Consider the following 26,697-nt stretch of genomic DNA (forward strand, 5'->3'; position numbering starts at 1 on the left):
CCCATACACACCCTGACTATGTATTGAACCTGCAACCTTTTTGGTGCTCGGGATGATGCTCCAGTTAAACGAGCCACCTGGCCAGGGTGCTGTCTCGTTTTAAAAGTTAATCCATTGGCTGAATTAATTCTGTTACTATAATAAAAAGAACCTGGACATTGCATATGGACACATTTAGGAGGCCACTGAAAAAAATGTCTTTCTCCTTCCTGGCAGAATTTTTAATCTTAAAAAGCCAGTTGCTTACTGGCTTTTTCCACACAGTCTTTTTTTTTTACATTTTATTGATTTTAGAGAGGAAGGGAGAGGGAGATAGAAACATCAATGATGAGAGAGAATCATTGATCGGCTGCCTCCTGCACATCCCCCACTGGGGATCAAGCCTGCAACCCAGGCATGTGCCCTTGGCCAGAATCAAACCTGGGACCCTTCAGTCCGCAGGCTGATGCTCTAGCCACACAGTCTTCAAAAAAATTGCTGTGGTTATTAGCAGTGTATGGTTACATTTGATATAGAGATTTAATTGAGGACTTAGAAGTGGGTTAAGTGAATGTTAATGTTTAGACTGCTTAGAGAGCAATGAAGGTGGGGTTGGGTATGTTGGAATAGGTGGGAAAACTAAAAGAAGCAACAAAGATGGCAGAATTGACTCTTACTTTATTGTAATAACCATCTACTTTGAATGCAATTAGAAAAACTTTATAAGGTCTCTACCTCTCCTGTCCTTAAAAAAATATTTTTATTGAGATATGATTCACATACCATAAAATTCATCCATTATTACTATGTTCACAGAGCTGTGCAATCATTACCAAAATCTAAGTTTAAAATATTTCATCACCCCAGTCTGTCCCAACTGCCAGCCTTTGGTTACTACTAATCTACTTTTCTTAATCTATAGATTTGCCTACTCTGAATATTTCTTATACATGGAATCTTACAATACGTATTCTTTTGTGACTGGCTTCTTTCACTTACCATAATATTTTCAATGTTCATCCATATTGTAGCATGTATCAGTACTTCATTTCTTTTGGTGGATGAGTAATATTCCATTGTATGGTTATAGGACATTTTGTTTATTCATCAGTTGATTGGATTAAAAAAATTACTAGATCAAATTATTATAAAGTTAAAGACCCTAAACACTGAGGAGAAAGAAAAAAGATAGGGATGTTTTGAAAAATCTCTTTTTTAAAGGTTGGGTATAATAGTCTTAGTGGTAGATTTTCAGATTAGCTATAACCATAAATTATTTTATAGTACATGTTAGGAAACAGAACTACATTCTCATAGTATCTTTAGTAATTGGCCTTTTCATCACAGGAAACTCTGAGTACATTGGAATATGCTCATAGAGCAAAGAACATACTGAATAAGCCTGAAGTTAACCAGAAACTAACCAAAAAAGCCCTTATTAAGGTAATTATGCATTTTTGTGGAGTAATGTAATCTTGTTTGTCAAATGTGAAAATAAGAAATTGCAATAATTATTAAAAGATTTGTTAAATTGCCTGTGGTAGGGCTTTTCATTTAATAATATAAACTGAATACCTTGTATGTCAAAATATTTTTTCTAATGCTAACATTTGACTTTTCTAGCTCTATTAAAACAGCAAAAATTGAAAATATTTACATTTAAAAAGTTTATTTATTTACAATTTAAGGGTAGCATGTATAGTTACTCTACATTAGGGTTTAATTACTGTAACATTCACCCATTTTAAGGTTACAACTTAATGATTTTTGTTCATTAAGATTCCATATATTAGTGAAATCATAATGTTACTTGTCTTTCTCTAACTGATTTATTTCACTTAGCATAATGCTCTCCAGGTCCATCTATGCTGTCAAAAAGGGTAAGATTTTCTTCCTTTTTATGACCGAGAGTAGTATTTTGTTGTGATAATGTACCACAGCTTTTCTTTATCCACTCATCTACTGATGGGCACTTGGGCTGCTTCCAAATCTTGACTATTGTAAGTAACACTGCAAAGAACATAAGGTTGCAAATATTCTTTCAATTTAGTGTTTTGGGTTTCTTCAGATAAATTTTCAGACATGGAATCACTGGGTCAAAGGCAGGTCCATTTTTTAATTTTTTTGAGGGAACCCCATATGGCTTTCCACAGTGGCTGCACCAATCTGCATTCCCACCAACAGTGCATGAAGGGCTCTCTTTTCCCCACATCCTCACCATTATTTGTTTATTGATATTGATGACAGCCATTCTGACACATGTGAGGTGGTATCTCATATTGACCATCTGTATATCCTCTTTGGAGAAGTGTGTATTTGGGTCCTTGTCCATTTTTATTTATTTATTTTTTACCTTAACATTTTTTTATTTCAGAGAGGAAAGGAGAGAGAAATATCAATGATGAGAGAGAATCATTGATCTGCTGCCTCCTGTACACTCCCTGCTGTGGGGATCGAGCCCACACCTGGGCAGGTGCCCTGACCAGGAATCTAACCCACTGAGCCATGCCAGCTGGACTAGGCCCATTTTCTAATTGGATTATTTGAGTTTTTTATGGTTGTGGTTTGAAAGTTCTTCATATATTCTAGATATTAGTCCATATCACAAACATGGTTTGTAATTATTTTCTAGTTTGTAGTTGTCTTCTCATCTTCATAAGGACTTTTGTAGAGCAAATGTTTTTGAATTCAGTGTGATTAATTTTTCCCTTTTATGGATTGTGCTTTTGGTGTCAGTTGTAAGAACTCTATGCCTAGCTCTAGATCCTGAAGTTTTTTTCTTTTGAAATTTTTGTATCTACATTTCACATTTAAGTCCATAATTCACTTTGAATTGTCTTTTGATTAAGGTGTAAAATTTGGGTCAAGCTGCATATTTTTTGTCTATTGGGTAGGGGACCTTTTGGATTGCTTTAGCATCCTTTGTTGAAAAGGCTGTATTTTCTCAGTTGAATTGATTTTGTACCTTTGTGAAAAAATCAGTTGGGTATATTTCTGTGAATACACCTCTGGGCTGTATTCTATTCCATTGTTTTATACGTCCCCCCACCAATATTACACATTGTAGCTGTGTAATAACTCTTGGAATCATGTAAACAGTTTAAAAGTAAGTTTATAAAAGAAAACCTTTTTCTTTGTAAAGTATCTCAAAATTAGCAGGCTCTGAGAAAAACTACATTGACTACATTTATTATTTTTAAAATATTAGGCTCTTTTACAAGTATTTCTTTTATTTAGACACTTGAATTTTTGAACCCTAGTTATATTAAATCTAAAACTATTTAATAGCATTTCTTTAATATGATAAAATATTCAGCCATTGTTTAAAATGTCAACTGTTTCAGTGTATATACTTTTAAAATAGTTTGTTTTAAGGTTCAAGTAAGGCTTACCCTTTGTAATTTTTGGATTTATCTTTGGTTTCAATACATTGATTCTCCTTTCACCTTTTACTGCCCCTATAATTTATTTGTAGAAGTACCTGTATTTTTTGTCCTTGTAATATCTTTTGACATGTTCTGTTCTTTGTATTTTTCTGCATATCTGGATCGTGAGGTTTCATAGATTCCAGTTTAATCTTATTTTGTATTTTTGGCAAAACTGTTCCTTAGGTGGTGGTATGTTCTCTCACCAGGAAGCACATAGTCTGCTTTTTTATCTTTTTTTAGGAATTGATGATATTCAATGAGTTGATCCATTAGTTCTTTAAGGGTTGTAAAATGGTAATTTTCTAATTCATTTTTCTTAACTAATTGCTGGACTACCTCTATAATGAGGAACTTGCCCTCAGCTACCCTAGGGCAGTGGTTGGCAAACTCATTAGTCAACAGAGCCAAATATCAACAGTACAACAATTGAAATTTCTTTTGAGAGCCAAATTTTTAAACTTAAACTTCTTCTAACGCCACTTCTTCAAAATAGACTCGCCCAGGCCGTGGTATTTTGTGGAAGAGCCCCACTCAAGGGGCCAAAGAACCGCATGTGGCTCGCGAGCTGCAGTTTGCCGACTACTGCCCTAGGGATACTACTTCTTATAGAAAGGCAGGAAAAATGCTTGATTTTTTCCCTTTATTTGACAGTTTTGAGAATAATGCATTGATTTTTCTAGTTTGCTTTTTTTCTTTTCATCTGAGGATATGATTTTTAATTGAAAAAAAAAATTTTTTTTAAGAGAGAGAGGGAGGGAGCCTGGAGAGGGAGGGAGGGAGGAGGGAAGCGAGAGAGAAAGAGAGATTAGTTGCCTCTTGGACAGGGAATTGAACCTAAAACCTTTTGGTGTATGGGACAATGCTCCAACCAACTGAGCCACCTGGCCAGGGTGTTTTTCTAGCTTTCTTAATGTCATTATAAACTCACGGACTTAAAAATTTTTGTGTTAACTCATTGTAGCTATTATCCTCAGTGATGATCAAATTGTTTCTCCTTTGACCTATGGTAACTTCTCCAAGTGATTTCTTTTTTTTTTTTTTTAAATATTTTATTGATTTTTTACAGAGAGGAAGGGAGAGGGTTAGAGAGTTAGAAACATCAATGAGAGAGAAACATTGATCAGCTGCCTCCTGCATACCCCCTACTGGGGATGTGCCTGCAACCAAGGTTCATGCCCTTGATCTTTCAGACCGCAGGCCAATGCTCTATCCACTGAGCCAAACCGGTTAGGGCTCCAAGTGATTTCTTGAGCCCTTTTCATTATCTTAAGATTTTTTAGCTTCGTTTTTATTTTGTTTGACAAAATGTTCTAGGATCATCTTGAATGTTTCTTGCCCCAACTCTAGAGTCAGATAGTTCTCTAAAAAATCCTGATGTGTTTTTTAGTGTGAAATGCCACTTGAAGACCAACCTGGGTACTGAAGGTTGTGTGGTGTTTTTTTCAGAAGCCCATATTGTTATAATAAGTAAATTTAAAGGCTCTTTGAAAGCTGTTGAAAGACTATTCTGTACAGGTTAATATTGAATGAAAAGTATGGCTATTATTTTTTATCATACATTTTTATGATTTAAAAAAGATAAAACGGCTAACTTTTTATATTTTTTATATCCTCCCCAAATCAAATTTTAAAAAAGATTGTTCTATATTGACACCTTCAATATTCTTCTTGTGTAGGAATATACAGAAGAGATAGAGCGTCTGAAACGAGATCTTACTGCAGCCCGTGAAAAAAATGGGGTGTACATTTCTGAAGAGAATTTTAGGTAAGCCATTAGCTATGGAAATTAATTTCCAAGAATAAGTATTTTCTGATAACAGGCTGTTGGAAGTAAAATTTACTTATTTGACAGTAAATAAAATCTTTATTTGTTGTTCTTTTTACAATGCTTGTTTTTCTTTTGATATTAACAAGTACTTATCAAACAGTTTAAAAATATTTTATATTAACTTTTTTTTTCTCATTTATTTAGAGAGAGTAGAAGGGAGGAGAGAGAGACACCTGGGGTAGGGCACGAACCTGAAACCCAGGCACTGGGAATCCAACCTGTGTGAGGGCCTGCGCTCCACCACTGAGCCACACCGGCCAGGGCTATTTTTATTTTTTAAATAATTACAGATTCACATGAAATTACAAGAAGAGTACAAAGAGGTCCCATGTATTTTCCATCCAGTTTCCCCAATTGATTACCTCTTAAGTAACTTGACTACATTATCAAAACTAGGAAGTTGATATTGGTACAGTGTATGTGTATAAATGTATCATTTTTTCAAGTTTGTGTATTTGTGTAGTTCAGAACTGTCATCTCAAAAATCTCCCTTTGCTGACCCTTTATATTCATATCCACGTTCTTCTCCAGTGATCCGTAACCTCCAGCAACCACTAATCTGTTCACTTTTTTAAAGCCCTGGAGTAGTTTGTTCAAAGTAAAGTTAATCAAAAGACTGTTAGCACATACCTTGGTTGTAGGTTTGATCCTACACCCAAGGTAGGTTCAATCTTGGTGGTTGGGGCACATGTGGGAGGCAACCAATCTCTCTCTTTCTCTTTCTCTCTTCCACCTCCCCGACTCTCTCTTAAAAAATAAAAAAAATCAATGAAAAAATATCCTTGGGTGAGGATGAACAACAATAAAAAGATTGTTAGAACTAATTCTCCTTTTGTACCTCAGTTCTAACTTTTCCTTTAATGAACAATATCTCCAGCTAATAATTTGAGGAAATTTGTACTCACAAAAGAATCTGTGCCATTTAGCACAATGTGGAATAGAAAATTGTTGGTAGTTATGAAGGAACTGGAAGATAAAGAATACAAAAGACAGCATTCATTTCTGAAACTTGCTAATGCTCAAGAAATCAGAGACCCATTAAAGTGGACCAGAATTATCTGGTCCAAAATGATGTCAGTACTGCTGAGGCTGAGGATCTGCTCTAGAGAATAATCCTTTGCTCTCCTGAGGATTTCTGTGGTGGTTTGATAGTGACATGTGTGTTGTGGTATATTTGGTATAGTAGGCAGTGAGAGGTGTAATTGCTCTGTCATACTTTAATTCTGTTCTCCAGTTTTGTGTCCTGTTTATGCTCCATATTCCTGATTACAGACACTTAGGTTGTATTCCCCCCTATCTCTTTTTTTATGTGAGTTGTATTCTTCTGTTAGCTTCATTGATTCTCAAATTTTATATACACACATTTCTTCCCCTATGGGTAGGGATTCTCGGTTTCAAAATGGAGATAACGGGAAAACAATTATTAAACAAGGACAAAAAATACATTCATTTTTTGCAATTTGTGTGTATTGCTTATTGACACACCTAGGCATCATTTTCATGATAGTGACAAATGGCAAAGCTGATGTGTAACTGCCACAATTGTGTTACAATAAATTGTTTAGGAATTAGGAAAAAAATGCTAATTGTTAAATTCATAGTACACTTTATTTCAGAGCCATGAATGGAAAACTAACTGTTCAAGAAGAGCAGATTGTAGAATTGATTGAAAAAATTGGTGCCCTTGAGGAGGAGCTAAGTAGGGTAAGCATTCCAAACAATATTGAATATTATGTAAAAAGCAAATATTTAAAGAAAATTTCAGAATGTGAGGGATCTATATTTTTAAGATTTTTTTTCAGTATATGGGACTGACCCATATACTGAAAATAAGTTGTATCATAATTTTGCCACAATTGTAATGAAGAAACTATTTAAAAAAATTTTAAACTATTGATTGATTTTAGAGAGAGGAACTTGGGGAGAGAGACAGAGAGAGATCGATTTGTTGTTCCACTTACTTATGCGTTCATTGATTGAATCTTTTTTTAAACTATGTTTTTATTGATTTTAGAGAGAGAACGGGAGAGGGAGAGAGAGATAAAAATATAGATGAGAGAGAAACATCGCTTGGCTGTCTCTTTAATGCCCTTCACTGGGGAATAAGCCCACAACCCAGGCATGTGCCCTGAATGGGATCGAACTGATGGCTTCTTAGTGCATGAGTCAGTGCTCAACCACTGAACCACACCAACCAGGCATTGGTTGATTCTTGTATGTTCCCTGACCCGGGATAGAACCTTCAACCTTGGCATATCAGGATGACATTCTAACCAACTGAGCTACTGGTCAGAGCAGAAACTGTTTTGACACATCAATGCAACATTACAAGAAATTAATTGAAATGTGTGATTTTATTGGTCAAGCTAAATAGTGAATGCTGAGCCCCAGCTGGTTTGGCTCAGTGGATAGAGCGTCGGCCTGTGGACTGAAGGGTCCCAGGTTTGATTCCAGTCAAGGGCACATGCCTGGGTTGCGGGCTCGATCCCCAGTAGGGGGCAGCCGATCAATGATTCTCTCATCATTTATGTTTCTCTCTTCCTCTCCTTCTCTGAAATCAATAAAAATATATATTAAAAAAATAGTGAATGCTGAGACTTTTTCATTAATATGTTTATCAGATGAGGGAATGGGATGTTGGGAGAAAACAGATGTTAAATAACTTAGATGTAAAGACCTGATCCTTTTGTGCCAGCCTCACATTGTCAGTGTTGGATAAATCCCGAAGAATTATTACCACCACACTAGACCTGTTTTATTTGTTTTTAATTAACTTACAGGAAGAAACCAGATGCCATATAAAATGTACTAACCTACCTGGTAACTTACAACTTGTTACAATTTTGCATGGAAATAATTTGGTTCTTCTAATATTATATTATGAACCAGCTAGGTGTCTCACCAATCAGTTCAGCACTTTAATTCTTTAAAAAATGTTTAATGTATTATATTTAGGTTACAGAATTATTCGTGGATAATAAAAATGAACTTGATCAGTGTAAATCTGACCTGCAAAACAAGACACAGGAACTTAAAACCACTCAAAAACATTTACAAGAAACTAAATTACAGCTTGTTAAAGAAGAGTATGTGTCGTCAGTTTTGGAAAGCACTGAGAGGAAACTTCATGATACTGCCAGCAAGGTTTGTCCTTTGTTTTGGTTGTATTTGCATTGAAGGAATTAGCGAATGGGTAGAAGTAAATTACTTCGCTGTCTGTAGCATTAATTGTGAAATTCTATTATTCACCCCAAATTCACATTTCTGTCAATTTTAAAAAATGTTATTTCATCTAAATTTTCCTCGTTGGAGATGCTAGATTAAGGAAAGAGCTTCCAGAAGTTTTGAAAATAGAACATGATTTTAATATTCCTTATGGACATTTAAAATAATGATGTAATACTTTTTCCTATGGTCATGATTGGAGTTAATCAGTAATCAAGATTTTAGGACCTTGTAATGATGGAAGTTGTTGAAAGTTTTTAATTTTTTATTAGGTATATTTTTGAGGAAATAAGAACACATAATATGCAAAAAACTTGTAGGGCAGTATAATTACTATAATTGGCAAACTCAGTTTTCCTTGTCTAGATGGCTAGGAAGGGGAAATAAACATTCTTAGGTAAATTAGCATGAGTTTTAAAATTTCTTCTGATGCAATATATAAAACTTTCAAGTTCTCAATGCGAGCAATCCTTATGTAGCACAGATACTTTCGTAGACAGCTTTTGTCATATCCATCTTATCAACATTTATTTTTTAAAAATAATATATAGTTGCTTGACACAGTTGAAGAAACTACAAAAGATGTATCCGGTCTCCATTCCAAACTGGATCGGAAGAAGGCAGTTGATGAGCACAATGCAGAAGCTCAGGATATTTTTGGCAAAAATCTGAATAGCCTGTTTAATAATATGAAAGAATTAATAAGGGATGGCAGCTCAAAACAAAAGACCATGCTGGAAGTTCACAAGACCTTGTTTGGTAAGTTCAAGCATTTTTAATGATTGTAATTGTTGTGTGTTTAATGGGAGACTAATTTAAAAGCATAGTTTAAAATAAAAAAATTCAGGTGATAGTGTCACTAGTTCTTCCAGTGCACACACTATGTTCAGACTAGAAATTAATACTTTTCACTGCCTTCAAATGAAAACAAATCTTACTTGGGTTGTTTTTTCCTGTTTTCTATAAAATAACATGTTTATTAAATAATAACTAAGTGTATAAACTTTTAGAAAAGTCCTTTTAACCTTGACCCTGTCTCATTCTCTATAGACACTGCTGTTAAATTTCTTGAGTTTCTCGAAATTTTCTGTACATAAACATTTTGCATCTTTTTTCTTTTGAGAATATACATCTTGAATGTTTGCTGTATTGTCAGAATATGTATATGTATCATTTTAAACCAAACCATTGTTGTTATCTTCATGGGGGTGAGAAGGGGGGGGCACAAACTTCCTAAGTATTAGTTTATTTATTATGGAAGTATTATCCTCATTATAGAAAATTTGGGAGATGCAGAAATGTAAAAATTGTTTAAATCACCTAGAGTCTTATCATTTTAAGCCAAGTGCTATAAAATTTGTTTATTGATTTCTAGTTTCTCTTTTCTTCTATAACCTCTTTTACCTACTGCAATACTGTATATTACTTTTAGTTAGAGATTAATTTTAGAGTGTTCTAGTTCTTTGTTTACTGTGAGTTATAGTTATGGGTCTGATACACTACAGAAACTTTACAGAATACTGTAGAACAAATATAATTTATATTTAAAATGTTTCCTTGATTATGTAGTGAGACAATTACGTTAAGCTTATTTGTTATGACGAATTTCCACAACAGAGATATAATTTTGCCAATCACTTCAGGGTAGTTCAAACTGTATTTAAATATGTTAATGCTAAAGTCCGCATCTTTTTTTTCTTTTCTTTTTTTTTTTTTTGGTTACAGGTAACCTGCTGTCTTCCAGTGTTTTTGCATTAGACACCATTACTACAACAGCACTTGGATCTCTCTCATCTGTTCCAGAAAATGTGTCTAAACATGTTTCTCAGATTTCTAATATGATATTAGAAGAACAGTCATTAGCAGAAGAAAGTAAAACTGTACTTCAGACATCGCTTGTTAGTAAATATTTTAAAGTATTTTTGAAGGGTTATGTTTGCTAAGTCCTCAAAAACTATGTTAAGTATTCTTTCATCTTAGCTTTACTTGACGCAGTGATAAACATATTACTTTAAGAGAGTAGGTTTATATTTTAAAGACAAATCTCTCTACTGTTTTTCTTTCTCAGAAAGAATACTTTCCAAATGCATATAATTACCTTTGAGACTTTTTTCACTTAGATCTTGCAACATTACACCTTCTAATAACTCAAAAGGGTAGGTTTAGCTATAGATGAATTCAAGGGACCCATAACCTGCCACCTGGCTCAGAAATAGTAAATTATTTTTCCGCTGGGTCCTGGAATCATCCTGCTGATGTTACATGGACTCAATCAGAAGGAGACATTATGTGGTTAATTTTAAAACTACATTAATACAGAAATATGTACAAGAAAAATAACTTAGAAGATAGAATTCTAGAAACACATAAAATAATTTGTGAGGTCAGATTGATATGATCAAGCCCTCCTAGGTTATAATTGTAAGGTTGTTTTTCATAGTTCTATAGCAGTCACTCAACTAATTATACTTAACTAGAGTCCTGATGCACGAAGATTCATGCAAGAATGGGCCTCCCTTCCCCCTGACTTCTGGTACCACTGTCACTCTGGCTGGAGCCGCCTTTCTGCCTTTGCTCTGGCCCAGAGCCGCCTTTCTGCCTTCCCACCCTGCCCAGAGGCCCAGAGCAGCTGGGGCGGTGCAGAATGCCTGCGTTGTCCCCTGGCCACTCAGTGTCTGTGTATGCAAATTAACCTGCCATCTTTGTTGGTTTAATTTGCATACTCACTCCCGATTGGCTGGTGGGCGTCATGAAGGCATGGTCAATTTGCATTTTTCTCTTTTATTAGTGTAGATGCCTCCTCCATACCTGATTTGTATTATACTCTTTTATTTTGTAGTTGTATGATTTATCTAGGAAGTTCTTGGCCATATCACTTACTTAGTTTTCTTCTTTGTGTAGGCTTTCTGCGTCTCTTTTTGAGTTAAATAATATTTACTGAACATGATCCAAGTAGATGCTACAAATGTTAGCTGACACTCTACCTAGATTCATTTCTTATATGACATTTTTTATAGATTTCTTTAATCACCCAAGCTTGACAAAGTTAAAAGATGCTGTTAATACTTAGTTATATATATATATATATACACACACACATACATACATACATACCGTAATTTCCGGCGTATAAGATGACTTTTTAACCCAGGAAAATCTTATACGCCCGGTCATCTTATACGCCGGAAAATACGATATATATATATACTGAGTGGCCGGATTATTATTATCTCTGAATGCATAATAATCTGACCACTCAGTGTGTGTGTGTGTGTGTGTGTGTGTGTGTGTGTGTGTGTGTGTGTGTATATATACATGGCCCGGTGCATGAATTTGTGCATGGGTGGGGGTCCGGCCATCCTGGCCAAGGGGAGGGGACATGGGCGTTGGCCAGCCTGCCTGCTGGTCGAACTCCTGGTCAAGGGGACAATTTGCATATTAGCCTTTTATTATATAGGATATACACTGAGTGGCCAGATTATTATGTGTTCAGAAATCATAATAATCTGGCCACTCAGTGTATATATTCTTTTATTGATTTCAGAGAGGAAGGGAGAGGGAGATATAAACATCAATGATGAGAGAGAATCATTGATCAGCTGCCTCCTGCATGCCCCCTACCGGATTGATCCTGTAACCCAGGCATGTGCCCTGACTAGGAATTAATCTGTGACCTCCTGGTTCATAGGTCAAAGCTCAACCACCGAGCCACACTGGCTGGGCAATATTTAATTTTTAGAAATTGATCCATTTACTAAGTGATCATCTGTATTTATAATTCTTCTACCATGTTATAAACCAAGTCATAAGCATTGCTTGAGTCAGAGATGACTGCTGCTCGCACAGAATAAGTTGAAATTAGAATGGTAGTTTTTTCCGAGGAATACTAGTAGCTTTTTAAGTATCTATATAATGAAGGCCTAAGTGACCGTTATGGTGGAATGACCAGAACGACCCATCGCTATGATGCACACTGACCACCAGGGGGCAGACGCTGAACACAGGAACTGCCCTCTGGTAGTCAGTACACTCCCACAGGGGGAGCGCCGCTCAGCCAGAAACCAGGCCCATGGCTGGCGAGCGCAGCGGTGGTGGTGGGAGTCGCTCCTGCCTCCATGGCAGTGCTAAGTAGCAGCAAGCAGGCTGGTGGTAAGAAGCGAGGGGTCCCAGACTGTGAGAGGGATGTCCAACCCATAGGTGGACACCCCCCAAGGGGTCCTGGACTGTGAGAGGGCGCAGGCCGTGCTGAGGGAACGCCCCCTCCCCAGGGCATGAATTTCGTGCACCGGGCCTCTAGTTCACTAATAATTTATTTTTATTTTTATTTTATTGATTTCAAAGAGGAAGGAAGAGTGAAAGAGAGATAGAAACATCAATGAGAGAGAATCATTGATCAATTGCCTCCTACTTGCTCCCCACTGGGGACTGAGCCCATAACCTGGGCATATGCTCTGATGGAATCGAACCATGATCTCCTGGTTCATAGGTTGATGCTCAATCACTGAGCCATGCTGGCTGGGCCTAATAATTTCTGTTACAGTTTCTCACCCATGTTCTAGTGCAAGAAGCTTTGGTCCTAGACCAAAGGAGCTTAGGTCAGAATATTTTTTTCCTTTTTATAAAATTCTGAATGTACACTACATTTTCAACTTCCCAAATGCCTTGACAAGAACAAGAATCTGACAAGTTCTTCTGATAGTAGGATATAAATCACGAGGTCTTCAAAGTTAAATACCTCCAGCCCAAAGCCTACTTTTTTTTTTTGCCCTTTTAGTTCTTAATTTTTTTCTTTATTGATTTGAAAGCTATTTGATTTCCGCCTTCATGACTAAGAACCTAAATTACTTGAAATTTATTTTGTTAAACTGTACTTGTAATACTGAAATTTTATCAAATGACTATCATTTCCCCCTCTTCTGAGTTTTGTTGCATTAGATTGTTAGGAATCTGTTGTATAAGTTGTCATTTTCTTAATTACTATAGGCAGGATTAAGTGATTTATGCAGAATATAAGCTCTGGGAACAAATAGGCTCTAAAGAATAGAAAATGGACACGTATGATTTTAATATATGTGTGTTTAGTTAACAAAGTATTTAAGACATTTAACCAGATTTATGGAAGTGAAAATATTATTTTTCTTTTTAAGACTTGTTTGTTTTTATTTTAAAAACCAGAATGTACTTAAGACTGACCTTCTAAGTTCACTGGAAACAATTTTATCCCCCACTGTGTTGGCTGTACTGAAAATCAATAGTCAACTAAAGCATATTTTCAAAACTTCACTGACAGTGGCTAATAAGGTAATAAATGTTGTTATCTCCAAATCAAATTGATGTTTAAAAGAAAAAAAACTATCTGAAACCACACCTGGAGATTTACATGCAAAATCCATGGGTTCTGAGAAGGAATCTAGAGGAGGGAGGAGTTAAGATACTCTCTGCCATTGATGTAGTCAGCAGAATGATGGCTAAGAAAAATTAGAGGGAATGATAAAGATAAATGTTTAAGTTCGCAAAGTAACATATAGTATGCTGTCATATGGTGGGTGAGAAAGATAATGCATGTATACATGTATGCATATATGCCTAGTTATACATAAAATGTCTGGAAGTATTTAAAAATGGTAGCAATCATCTCGGGAATGGAACTGGGGTTCTAGAAGCTGGAGAGAAAAAGGGACTTTGCTTACTGTTTTCTACCTTTTCTATTTTGTATGTATTAAAAAAACAAATAACTTTTTTTATTTAAGAAAGTAATTAACTATCTTTCTTCAAAGGTAGAAGATCAGAAAAAAGAAATGGATGGCTTTCTCAGTACACTGTGTGACAGTCTACATGAACTACAAGAAAGTGCAATTTCTTCCTTGGCTGAATCACAGAAGCAATGTGAAAATTTAACGAAAGAACTAAAGACAATAAAGAAAACCCATTCACAGGTATTTTATTTAGGTGATGTGGGGAGTGTAAAGAAGAAAATTTTATGATCTTTAACTTGATAATCCCTGTTACACAACCTGAATGCTTTATAACTATTTTAGAAACCTGAAAATACCAAAGCCACTATTGCTTATAACGGTAATTAATATAAAATAATTGAGAATACTTTTATTGATCAGTTAATATTTGAGGATTTGCTACATGTAAGCATTTTGAGTGAGCCTGCATGTCTACATTATAACTTGATAAATTATTTTGTGTGTGTGGTAACATGTATAGTTACTTTCATAAACTATGCCCTTCTTTCCTCTTACAATTTCTGTCCCCTCGATGTCAGGCATTTAAATTGTAATAAATTAATACAGTTCTTGATTTTTATTAATTGATTATAAATGTAATTCATGCTTTATCTTCCTCCATGTAAACTATTCCTCAGTGTAATGAATGTCTAAACTTTTATTAAGCGATGTTATTACTACATGGCAGAAATCTTTGGTCAGTAAAACTGTTGACATAATGTAGTGGGTAGTGAAGGATTCCTTTTAAAGGGGAAAATGAGGGAGAGAGAATTCATATCCATATCACCAAAAATGAGAAGAATAACATATCCAAGATTTTTAGGTAAGAAATAAAGCAACTTTAAAATGAAACTTATCAGAGAAAGGATTACTATCAGAAATTAGTAAAAATCATAGTTAACATTTATTGAGCAACTTATGTGTTTAATTTCTCCCACCAATATAAATACAGGATTTATTACTAGCCCAGTTTTCTAATGAGGAAACAAAGAGCCCTTACAAGCATGAAGCAGTATTTTTTTTTTTAATATATTTTTATTGATTTCAGAGAGGAAGAGAGAGAAACATCCATGATGAGAGAGAATCATGGATCCGCTGCCTCCTGCAAGTCCCCCACTGGGAATCGAGCCAACAACCCGGGCATGTGCCCTTGACCGGAACTGAACCTGGGACCTTTCAGTTCACAGGCTAACGCTCTATCCACTGAGCCAAACTGGCTAGGGCAGTGGTCGGCAAACTCATTAGTCAACAGAGCCAAATATCAACAGTACAACGATTGAAATTTCTTTTGAGAGCCAAATTTTTTAAACAAACTGTATAGGTAGGTACATTGTTATTAACTTAATTAAGGTACTCCTTCAATCGCACTGTACGTGCACGCCCGCACATGGTATTTTGTGGAAGAGCCACACTCAAGGGGCCAAAGAGTTGCATGTGGCTCGAGAGCCGCAGTTTGCTGACCACTGGGCTAGGGCATGAAGCAGTATTTAGATCATCCTACAGTGGTGCTGGTGGTGATTATATTGCCTGAAAGGCATTTATTTTTGAGGTCATCTTCCATATATTTCTTGAATATATTCCTGCAACTTGAAATTGCAGCAATTTCTTATACCCTCTGTATAGGGAATTTATCTTAAACCTGCTTAGAATTTCTTAGGTATATATTCTAAGGTAGATCAACTCTTTATAAATTAGCTGCTTTGAAATGTTTAAAATTAGTAATCAAATGTTTAAAAACAAACAAAATACCTATGATCTGAAAAGTATTTTAGCATGGATGGTTTGATTTCTCTGTTTAAGGAAGCAAGTTTACTAAGTGAACACTAACAAAACAATTATGTAAAACTCTGAACACCTATTTACATATAGGTAAATCTGATAATATCTGCATTTCCTTCTACTTTGAGACTAGTAAAAATACTGAAAGACTTTATTTATTTATTTATTTATTTATTTATTTATTTAATTTAAATTTCTTTATTGATTAAGGTGTCACATATTTGTCCTCATCCCCTCATTCCCATCCCACACCCCTCCCCACGGATGAAAGACTTTATTTATAATCAAAGTGTTAGATATGTTTTATCAGCTGATGTCTTATTCAAAGATGGACTGAACAGTCAATAAGGCTGGGTGCCTTTTCAACTCTTCCTTGGTTTTTACTACAAGTCATTAGCATATTGTAAGCCTATAAGAGCTTGAAAGATGCCAAGTATGAGCAAAGGTAATACTCTATATTGACATTTTATTAATGTCATCTGTAAAATATTTCAGCTATAGTAATTGATAACAAAATCTAATAATTTTGGACTGCTTGACTGATGAGATTATCAGCATTACTTTTTCCTTCCAGTATTGTCATCAGTTAAGAAGCAACTGTATGTATCTGTCAAAGTGGTTCTCAAACATAATGTATTTGGTTAGTTAAGAGGTGTATAGTTGCTAATTTTTTTTAATCCCTATAAAATCCTTTTTTAATATCAAACTCCACTGCTTCCCTCTGTGGGAAAGAGGTAAAGATCTCTTGTAAGGAATTTATATAAATCTCACCTGTGGAAAAATACTTCATGTCAGGGTAGAAAAAAGTTCAAGTGTCATAATTTCAATCTTTTCCCCTCCTCACACCTTTCTTACAGGAACTTTGCCAGTTAATCAATCTTTGGGGAGAGAGATTCTGTGCTTTGGAGGAAAAGTGTGAAAACATCCAGAAACCACTTCATAATGTCCAAAAAAATACAGAGCAGTAAGTTGTTTTAAAAATCCATTTAACTTTTCTCTGCTTGAAATTATTTTCAGAATAAAAAGCTTCAAATAGTACAAAAACAATCAACCGAGTTTCTCATTTAACATTTTATTATGTTTGCTTTATCATTCTCATTCCTTTCATTATTTCCCCCCTCTAAAATATAAGTATGTATATATCTATATATATATATCTATATATATATATCTTTTCTGAACTAGCTGAGAATGTATTATAGATGTAATTGCTCACTTTCCAATAAATACTTCAATGTGTATTCTCTAAAAATAAGGATCCTCTCTTATATAACCATAGTGTAATTATTTTAAATCAGAAAATTAATATTGATAACTGCTATTACCTAATATGCACACCTAATTCAAATTTTGTCAATTGTCTCACTAATGTTCTTTATAGGAAAAGGAAAAAATTTTCCTCCTGGTCCAGGGCTTAATCCAGGATCATGCATTGCATTTGTCATGTCTCGAGTGTCCTTTAATCTGGAGCAGTTGTTTAGTTTTTGTCTTTCATGACCTTCCTTTTTTCAGGACTAGAATATTTATGTCCCTCAGTTGGGGGACCCCTTTACTCTCTTTACCTCTCCCTCCCTACCCCTCCTCCTTTCTGTTAACCACCATACTGTTGTCTGTGTCTGTGAGGTTGTTTGTTTGTTTTCATTTGTTGCTTTCTACAAGTTTTTTTAATTGTATATGTGACTCAACATTATATTTCTATTGAACAGAGCTGCTGTAGAATTCTGGCTAGCACCTATCTTATTACCGAACTCCTATCATCTGTTTTTCAGTCCTGTTGTTGGTACATGTTCCATTCTGAACTCTTCTTTCTTGAATCTGAGTCTAGAAAGTGTTCCCCAACTTTGTTTTCCTAGTGTCTAGACTTGGGATTTCTGGCTTATTCCATAGCTTTGAAGGACATACTAGGAGTAGGATTGAAATAGGAAGGAAAGGGAACCATGGTATACTTTCTTTAAGGCCTAAGCAAGTCATTTTTCCTATCTTTTTGGCATTGTGTGCATGTAAAAGATTTAATCAGGCATAGGGCCCAAGAATCTAGGTGAGATTTATGTATACTGAAGTTTGAGACCTCCTGCTTTCGGCATTTACTGTCATAGTATGCAGTCACTTCTGAATAAATTTCATCTTCCTACTAAGTTGTGATTCCTTGAGGGGATAGATTTGTGTTGACAGTCTCCAAGTTTACCACTTAAACACTTTTTTTCTGTCATTTCCACTTAATCTGTGGTTGAACTTTGGTTTTTAACACACATGCTTACTCACTTGGTTTACTCACATGGTGTACCATCTAGTGGTAATAGACGGTAACTTTCATTCCTCAGTTTAATTCTGTGGTGCTATTGCCACGGGTGGGGAGCATCTAACCCGAGGGCCATATTAGGCCCTCAAAATCATTTGGTCGGCCCTGCCACGGCATTAGGGGTGAGTTAATTAAACGTTTGATCAAATATAGCAGGCTAATTTTTAAGTCGATAATTTTGTATGGCTTGCGAATGATGTTATAAATACCCAAATGGCCCTTGGCAGAAAAAAGGTTCCCCACCCCTGTGCTATACGGTGACTTTGAAGGCTATTAAAGGGAACCTGACTGAGAGGAGGAAGCCACATGAATTTTAAATGTATATTTTAACTGACGTTAGTTTTATGTCAGGGTTACATTTGTGCTATGTGTATAGTTTGTCACACACCAATATTTTTTTTTTATCTTAAAAAAATAATTTTCATTGATTTCAGAGAGGAAAGGAGAGGGAGAGAGAGATAGAAACATCAATGATAAGAGAGAATCATTGACCAGCTGCCTCTTGCACACCCCGCACTGGGGATTGAGCTAGAAACTCGGGCACGTGCCCTGACTGGGAATCGAACCATGACCTTCTGGTTCATAGGTCGACGCTCAACCACTTAGCCACATTGGATGGGCTTAAATTTTTTTATTCCTTATTTTTTAATATTTATTAATTAAATTGGCATTGGTCAACATGAACATATAGGTTTTAGGTGTGGTTTTCTAAGATCTGTATATTGCACCATGTTCCCACTACCTCAAATCAAATCTTTTCTTGTCACCTTGTATTAGCACCCCCTTTCTATCATTTCTTTTAATTATTAGAAAGCTTTATAGTTAATTTTTATTTTATAAAGTTTATAATTTTTATGATTTATGTCATAAACAAGGCAAAACTGTAAAAGAACACAATGACTGCACCATTTAGGGATTAGACTAGAGGCTGTAGATGCCCTCAAATAACATAATCCAGTAGGAGAAATAAAACATGTGGACAGATTTCATTTTGATAATTGTGTAGTTAGTACTTTAAGAGGTAGAAGTAAAGCATCATATCTGGAGGAGAGCTGAGAAAGGCCTTATGAGAAAAGATATTTTCAAAGGTCATCTAATGGCAGATGTGATGTCAGTCTGCTGTGAAAAAGACGCTGGCCAAAGCATTCCTTCTCGCCGTGTGGAAGACTAGTAGGGACAAGGGCTCTGGAGCCAGACTGCCGGGTTTAAATATGCCATTTGTGAGCTGTGTGATCTTGGGCAAGTTGTGTATCCTTTGAGTCTAAGTTTTCCATTTTAACAATGTTGGTCTCTTTTCCTATAGGAAATCTAAGGATATAATCAGCAAAACAACTTCTCACAGTACAAAGTTTTGTGCTGATTTTGATGGCTTCTCACAGGAACTCAGACATTTTAACCAAGAAGGTACAAAATTGGTTGAAGAGTGTGCAAAACACTGTGATAAACTCAATAGCAACCTTGAAATAACATCTCAAGACATTGAACAGAGATGTGAGGCTCTGAACACAAGCGCACTTGGTTTTTCTGAACAGTGGCTATCTGGCTTAAATAAAAGGGAAGAGGAAATTCAGAACTTATTGGAGGTAATAACTTTGTAACTGGAACCTACTTTGGGGAAAATAGTGATAAATTAAATATTCTTGGCTAAGGGTTGGTTTAAAAAAAGTCATTTAAAAATATAATAAATGACAACATTTTAAAGTATATTATAGTTGGTATAGCTTATACATGGTCTTGTTTCATGTTTTGGTCTCCTAGATCTCAAAATTATTTAATGTTTGTCTGATCTGTATCCTTGTTTTTTGACTTGTTAGTTCCTTCAGATAAGGGCACTCTGTCTTTTGATGTATAATACCTTCCACTTTTATATGCCTTTTATTTTTTTTCTTCAGTACATTAAAATCTGTTACTGCTTAAAGTATTTAGGATGTTGTTCTGGTTGCTCAGAGGATACTGGACAAGATTTGTAGGTTTGTTTGAACTTAACATTTGCATGAGCCCTTTGTTGGCTTGGTTTTTCATTCTGTGCAATAACAGGATTTCACTAATAATCTTAGGAATTAGTAAAAGAATTTAAGTATTTTCAGCTACATAAGTTATTTTCACTAAAAGGAACCAGGGCTAATGAAGAACTAGCTGTTTTTAGGTTTGAAGCAGGAAATGAATCAGATGAGCCTAGAGATCTTGTCATACCAAACAATGAGGAAGCTATTAAAGACTAGTGGGGTTATGTCAAAAAGACTTAGGAGCTACCTGATGAAACTCCTCTATTTAAAGATGGTGTAATTTGAGCATAAAAAGAGTTTGCTACAATAGATTAAAATACATCAAATACATTAAAACTCATGAATTCATAGGTCTTCTTTGGAGCATGCTAGGGAAGCAATGCATTATTCTGAAAACTGGTTATAAAGGGAAACAATTGAGTATCCATCTCTCTCTCTCAAAAGAATTCTGTCTTGGTTTAGCAGGGTAATGGATGAAGAAAAATGTTTTGGTGACTACACCCAAACCCACTGATTAATCATAACATAAGAAATACAACCAGGTATTATGTGCTTTTAGTACTACCTATGAAATATTCTTGCCAAAAATTAAACCTAATTTAGATCAAACCTTTGGATCTAACTAGTTTGTAGAAAATACAGAGAACAGCTCTAACTGGTTTGGCTCAGTGGATAGAGCGTCAGCCTGCAGACTCAAGGGTCCCAGGTTCGATTCCGGTCAAGGGCATGTACCTTGGTTGCAGGCACATTCCCAGTAGGAAGTGTGCAGGAGGCAGCTGATTGATGTTTCTCTCTCATCGATGTTTCTAACTCTCTGTCCTCCCTTCCTCTCTGTAAAAAATCAATAAAATAAATTAAAAAGAAAATACAGAGGACAGCCAAACATGAAAATATTGCATAGAGCTGCAATTGACCAAATCCAGAATTTGAGGTATTCAATAGAGCAAAGACCTGGTTTCTTCAACAACAAGTTATTTTACAAGGAGAAAAGTATGAGGAAGGATAAACCTGTATCAAAAGATTATGAAGACTAGAGGGCTTAAGTCCTAGTTTGTCCTCTTTTATACATCTTTTGTACTACGGAAATTATTAAGAATGGCCCTTTCACTCTGCAAAATATTTACGTTTGGATGGTAAATTATATAGGACCTCCTTAAGACATATCAACCAATTCTAATGATAAATTCTGATTCAAACAAACAAGTTGTGAAAAACACTTGAGACAACTGGTGAATCTGAACAGTGATTAGACATTTGATGTAAAGAAATCAGTGTTAAATTTTTTGATGTGAGAATGGCCTTGGAAAGCTCTTCACTTTACAGATATATGCTGAAGTAAATGGATGAAATGATACAGGATCTGCTTCAAAAATAATCCTGAGGGGAAAAGGAGTAAATGGCCAATTTTGTTTGATTAAAACCCCATTTGTTGATAAATGTTGCGGCTGAGTAGTGAATACAGAGGTGTTAATTCTCTATTTCTGCATGTGTTTTTAAAACTTTTTATAGAAAATTTCAAGGTAAGGGGGAAAGATGTATTGAATAAAACACTGGCAATTTTGATTTTAATAATAAAAGCTCATTTGCATTATTTACAGGTTGTAAACCAAAATTGTGAGGTTTCAAGTTCAGAGATTACTGAAAAATTAAGTGGACATAAAGAAGTTAATGAGAACCACCGTAACAGTTTTCTTGGTCAGATAAATATTGATGAAGAAAAATTAATGGCACAAAGTCTAGAACTTAATGAAACCATAAAAATTGGTTTGACTAAGCTCAATTGCTTTCTGCAACAGGATCTGAAGCTGGATATCCCAACAGGTACTTTATTTTTTTTATTTTTTTTGGTTTTTTTTATTAAGGTATTATATGTGTACATATCTTACCATTGTCCCCCCCCCACACACACCCATACATGCCCTCACCCCCCAGAGTTTTGCGTCCATTGGTTATGCTTATATGCATGCATACAAGTCCTTCAGTTGATCTCTTATCTCCCCACCTCTCCCTAACCTTCCCCCTGTAATTTGACAGTCCCAACAGGTACTTTAAGAGGGAAATAGAATTGGTAAAATTTTTGAAATTGAATTCAACCTTATACAGTGCCAGATGTTCAGGAAAACTAGATCCTGCCACAGCCTGATAGGAATTTACCATCACATGTAATCAACTCAAATATGGAAATATTAGAACCCTAAAATAGCTTTACCTAAGCATTAGATATAATGATATAGGTAACATATACTCCTAAAAATTTGGGCATGATAATTCAGCAAAATTTTACTAAAATTTGGGGAACTGGCTTTGTCTTAAGAGAGGACATTTTAAAAATAAACAAAATGTTGGCTCAGTGGATAGAGCGTCGGCCTGCGGACTGAAGGGTCCCGGGTTCAATTCCAGTCAAGGGCATGTATCCTGGTTGCGGGCATATCCCCAGTAGGGGGTGTCCAGGAGGCAGCTGGTCGATGTTTCTCTCTCATCGATGTTTCTGGCTCTCTATCCCTCTCCCTTCCTCTCTAAAAAATCAATAAAATATATTTAAAAAATAAACAAAATGAACCATCTATCTAGAACTGTAATTTATTGATTTTTTTGTTCATATAAAAATTAGAGCCTGGCCAGTGTTGCTCAGTGGTTTGAGTGTTGACCCATGCACCAAGAGGGCACCAGTTCACTTTCCAGTCAGGGCGCATGCCTGGGTTGCTGGCTGGGTCCCCAGTGAGAGAGGTGCAGGAGGCAGCTGATCAATGTTGATGTTTCTCATCGATGTTTCTGTCTCTCTCCTTGTTCCTTCCTCTCTCTAAAGTCAATAAAAGCTTTCTTTTAAAAAACAACAACAGAGGAATGTAATTAAATTAGAATATCTTAATGCAAAGCTTACCATATTGTGCATTTCCTTTTTCTTTTCTCTTTATATTTCATTATTTTTTAAAATTTATTTTAGAGAATGAGAGAGGAAGAGAGAAAGAGAAACATTTATTTGTTGTTCCACTTTTTATGCATTCATTGGTTGAATCTTGTATGTGCCCAAACCAAGGATTGAACCTGCAACCTTGGCATACCGAGATGATGCTCTAACCACCTGAGCTATTGGGCCAGGGCTGCATTTTGTTATGTGTACCTCTCATTTTGTCATGGACTGTTAGATTGGCATTTATGGATCACCGTTTTGGGAGGTCAGAGGTTGCAAATATCAGTGTAGGCTATACTGATTCAGGGAAGCCAGTATGGAAGAAAGTTTAACAAGCTATTTAGCACAGGATGAGTAATTGAGTTATTCATTGGATTGTGTTAATGGTTGCCCACCCTGGAAATTTACTAAAAATTCAGTAAATTTTATGTTAAATAAATCATACTTTAAAAAGTTTTTTTTAAGCAGTTATAAAAGGATTTGATGCTAAGTATTTATTCCCCAAGAGTCCTATAATATTTTTTCAATAAAATTAGGAATATAAATGTTAAGCAAACAAAGTAAATGCTTATGTAAATTATGAGAGTATGAGTTCATTATAAAGAAATTTAACTGGTTAATATTTAGCTCCCACCAAATTTACAGTGAAATGGTTATCCCTATCAAAGTGATCATGTTGGGCCCTAGCCGGTTTGGCTCAGCGGATAGAGCGTTGGCCTGTGGACTGAAGGGTCCCGGGTTCGATTCCGGTCAAGGGCATGTACCTTGGTTGCGGGCACATCCCCAGTGGGGGGTGATGTTTCTCTCTCATCGATGTTTCTAACTCTCTATCCCTCTCTCTTCCTCTCTGTAAAAAAATCAATAAAATATATTTTAAAAAAACACAAAGTGATCATGTTGGGAAAACTACTCTTTTTCCAAAAATGCTGCCATTTCTCAGAACATTCTGACTCCTTTTATTTATTTATTTATTTATTTATTTACTTATTAATATATTTTTTTATTGAATTTTTACAGAGAGGAAGGGAGAAGGATAGAGAGTTAGAAACATCTATGAGAGAGAGAAACATCGATCAGCTGTCTCTTGCACACCCCCTACTGGGGATGTGCCCACAACCAAGGTACATGCCCTTGACCGGAATCAAACCTGGGACCCTTCAGTCCGCAGGCCTACGCTCTATCCACTGAGCTAAACCGGTTAGGGCCTGACTCTTTAAAGCCTATAACACATCTTTTGTATAGCCTCAGAGATGTAAAAACTTTATGTTTTGGGGTAGGTTGAATCTTGAAAACAAATTATGTCTATTTTAGATCAGTTGTCAAGTTAGGAAATATTATTAGTTGTAAGCAATATATGCCTAACAGGTGACAAGACTAGTATAATTCCTAATTAAAAAATCTTATTTATATCCCACACTTCAATTTTTCCCGCTTAAATGTTGTCTACTAAAGGTACAACACCACAGAGGAAAAATTATTTATATCCATCAACACTGGTGAGAGCTGAACCACGTGAACTGCTCCTTGATCAGTTGGAAAAGAAACAGCCTGAGCTGTTAACGATGCTAAACTGTTCAGAAAACAATCCAGAAGACACCAGTCAGGTAAAATTTAAAGAATCATGATTTTAGAACTCCTATAGACTCTTGATGTCATTGATTTCACATGAAGAATTTTATTCTTTTCCTTTCAATCCTACCCTATATCTCATTCATAATAGTTGTCTGACCATTAAACATGTTTCTTTTAATCTGGACATTTTTTATAATTAGACTAATGGATAATAATAATAACATCTACTTTTTAAAATATATATATATATATTTTATTGAGTTTTTACAGAGAGGAAGGGAGGGGATAGAGAGCTAGAAACATCGATGAGAGAGAAACATCAACCAGCTGCCTCCTTCACACCCCCTACTGGAGATGTGCCCGCAACCAAGGTACATGCCCTTGACCGGAATTGAACCTGGGACCTTTCAGTCCACAGGCCGACGCTCTATCCACTGAGCCAAACCGGTTAGGGCAATAATATCTACTTTTTATGTTGTGCTTATGTGCCAGATATGGTTCTAAGCACTGTACATATATATTTACTGAGTTAATGATTCTCTCAATAACCCTGAGGGGTGGGTGCTAGTACTGTTCCCATTTTGTAGGTGAGGAAACTAAGTGTTATATAGTCCCAAGTCACAAGGATGGAGTTGCAATTAGAACCTAGACAAGCTCCACAATCTGTGCTCTGAAATATACTAATTATAGAATACTTGGGAAATCAAAAAGGGACAAAGAAGAAAATAAAAAAGAAACTATAATCCCATTATTCTGAGAATACCACTTTTAAAAATATATTTTATTGATTTTTCACAGAGAGAAAGGTAGAGGGATAGAGAGCTAGAAACATCGATGAGAGAGATACATCGACCAGCTGCTTCCTGTACACCCCCCACTGGGGATGTGCCCGCAACCAATGTACATGCCCTTGACCGGAATCGAACCTGGGACCTTTCAGTCCGCAGACCGACGCTCTATCCACTGAGCCAAACCGGTTTCGGCAGAATACCACTTTTAACCTTTTTTTTTTAGGTACTTCTCTATATGAAAGCATTAGGGATTATTTTCATTATTTTGTGGACTTTCTACTAATTTTGTTGAGGGTTAACTTATACAATGGATATTGTGTTGTTTTGTTTTTTAATCCTTACCTAAGTAGTGAGGATATTTTTTCCTTTGATTTTTTTTTTTTAAGAGTGGAAGGGAAGCCGAGACCGGTTTGGCTCAGTGGAAAGAGCGTCGGCCTGCGGACTGAAAGGTCCCAGGTTCGATTCCGGTCAAGAGCATGTACCTTGGTTGCGGGCACATCCCCGGTGGGGGGTGTGCAGGAGGCAGCTGGTCGATGTTTCTCTCTCATCGATGTTTCTATCTCTCTATCCCTCTCCCTTCCTCTCTGTAAAAAATCAATAAAAATATCTTTAAAAAAAAAAAAAAAAAAAGAGTGGAAGGGAAGAGGGGGGAGTAGGGGGCGGGGAGGAAACATTGATTAGTTGCCTCCCGCTAGAGCCTCAACTGGGACCGGGAATTGAACTTGCAACTAAGGTATGTGCCCTTGACAGGGAATCGAATCCGTGACCTTTCAGTCTTTGGGCTGACGCTCTAACCACTCAGCAAGCCAGAGCTATTTTGTTATTTTCAAAAAAGAAAACTCCCTTGACTTTTGGGAAGATTTTTAGCCCGTGGACTTAATCACCTACCCAGCTTCTTATTTTAGGACTCGGATGAAGAAAAGGCAGGTCTGGAGCACACTATTGAAGAACCTGTAAATCAACAGCCATCTGTGGATGCTAGTGTGGATTGTTCCTCAAGTACTGGGGTTCCGTTTTTCCAGGTACCTCATTATATCCTATCAGATAACCCTTCCACATCTGGTATAAGTCAGTCATTTGCTATTCAACATAAAGGCATTGCTCTTGGTAGGTCGAACAGCAAAATATTTTCAGCCATTTGAAA

General features: G+C 35.9%; 1 protein-coding gene across 1 annotated transcript in view; it reads left to right on the forward strand.

Annotated features, from left to right (window-relative positions):
- KIF11 (kinesin family member 11) overlaps positions 1-26,697 on the forward strand; it is a 42,665-nt gene that overhangs the window by 12,097 nt on the left and 3,871 nt on the right. The window contains exons 9-21 of the mRNA XM_054728874.1: positions 1,327-1,422; positions 5,084-5,172; positions 6,852-6,939; positions 8,191-8,379; positions 9,012-9,219; positions 10,186-10,358; positions 13,636-13,761; positions 14,238-14,396; positions 16,832-16,938; positions 19,577-19,856; positions 21,878-22,100; positions 24,643-24,794; positions 26,459-26,575. Of these exons, the coding sequence (XP_054584849.1) occupies positions 1,327-1,422; positions 5,084-5,172; positions 6,852-6,939; positions 8,191-8,379; positions 9,012-9,219; positions 10,186-10,358; positions 13,636-13,761; positions 14,238-14,396; positions 16,832-16,938; positions 19,577-19,856; positions 21,878-22,100; positions 24,643-24,794; positions 26,459-26,575 (2,007 nt within the window). The remainder of the gene's footprint in view (positions 1-1,326; positions 1,423-5,083; positions 5,173-6,851; positions 6,940-8,190; positions 8,380-9,011; positions 9,220-10,185; positions 10,359-13,635; positions 13,762-14,237; positions 14,397-16,831; positions 16,939-19,576; positions 19,857-21,877; positions 22,101-24,642; positions 24,795-26,458; positions 26,576-26,697) is intronic.

This window comes from Eptesicus fuscus, chromosome 17 (assembly GCF_027574615.1).
Source record: "Eptesicus fuscus isolate TK198812 chromosome 17, DD_ASM_mEF_20220401, whole genome shotgun sequence".
Classification (NCBI taxonomy): domain Eukaryota; kingdom Metazoa; phylum Chordata; class Mammalia; order Chiroptera; family Vespertilionidae; genus Eptesicus; species Eptesicus fuscus.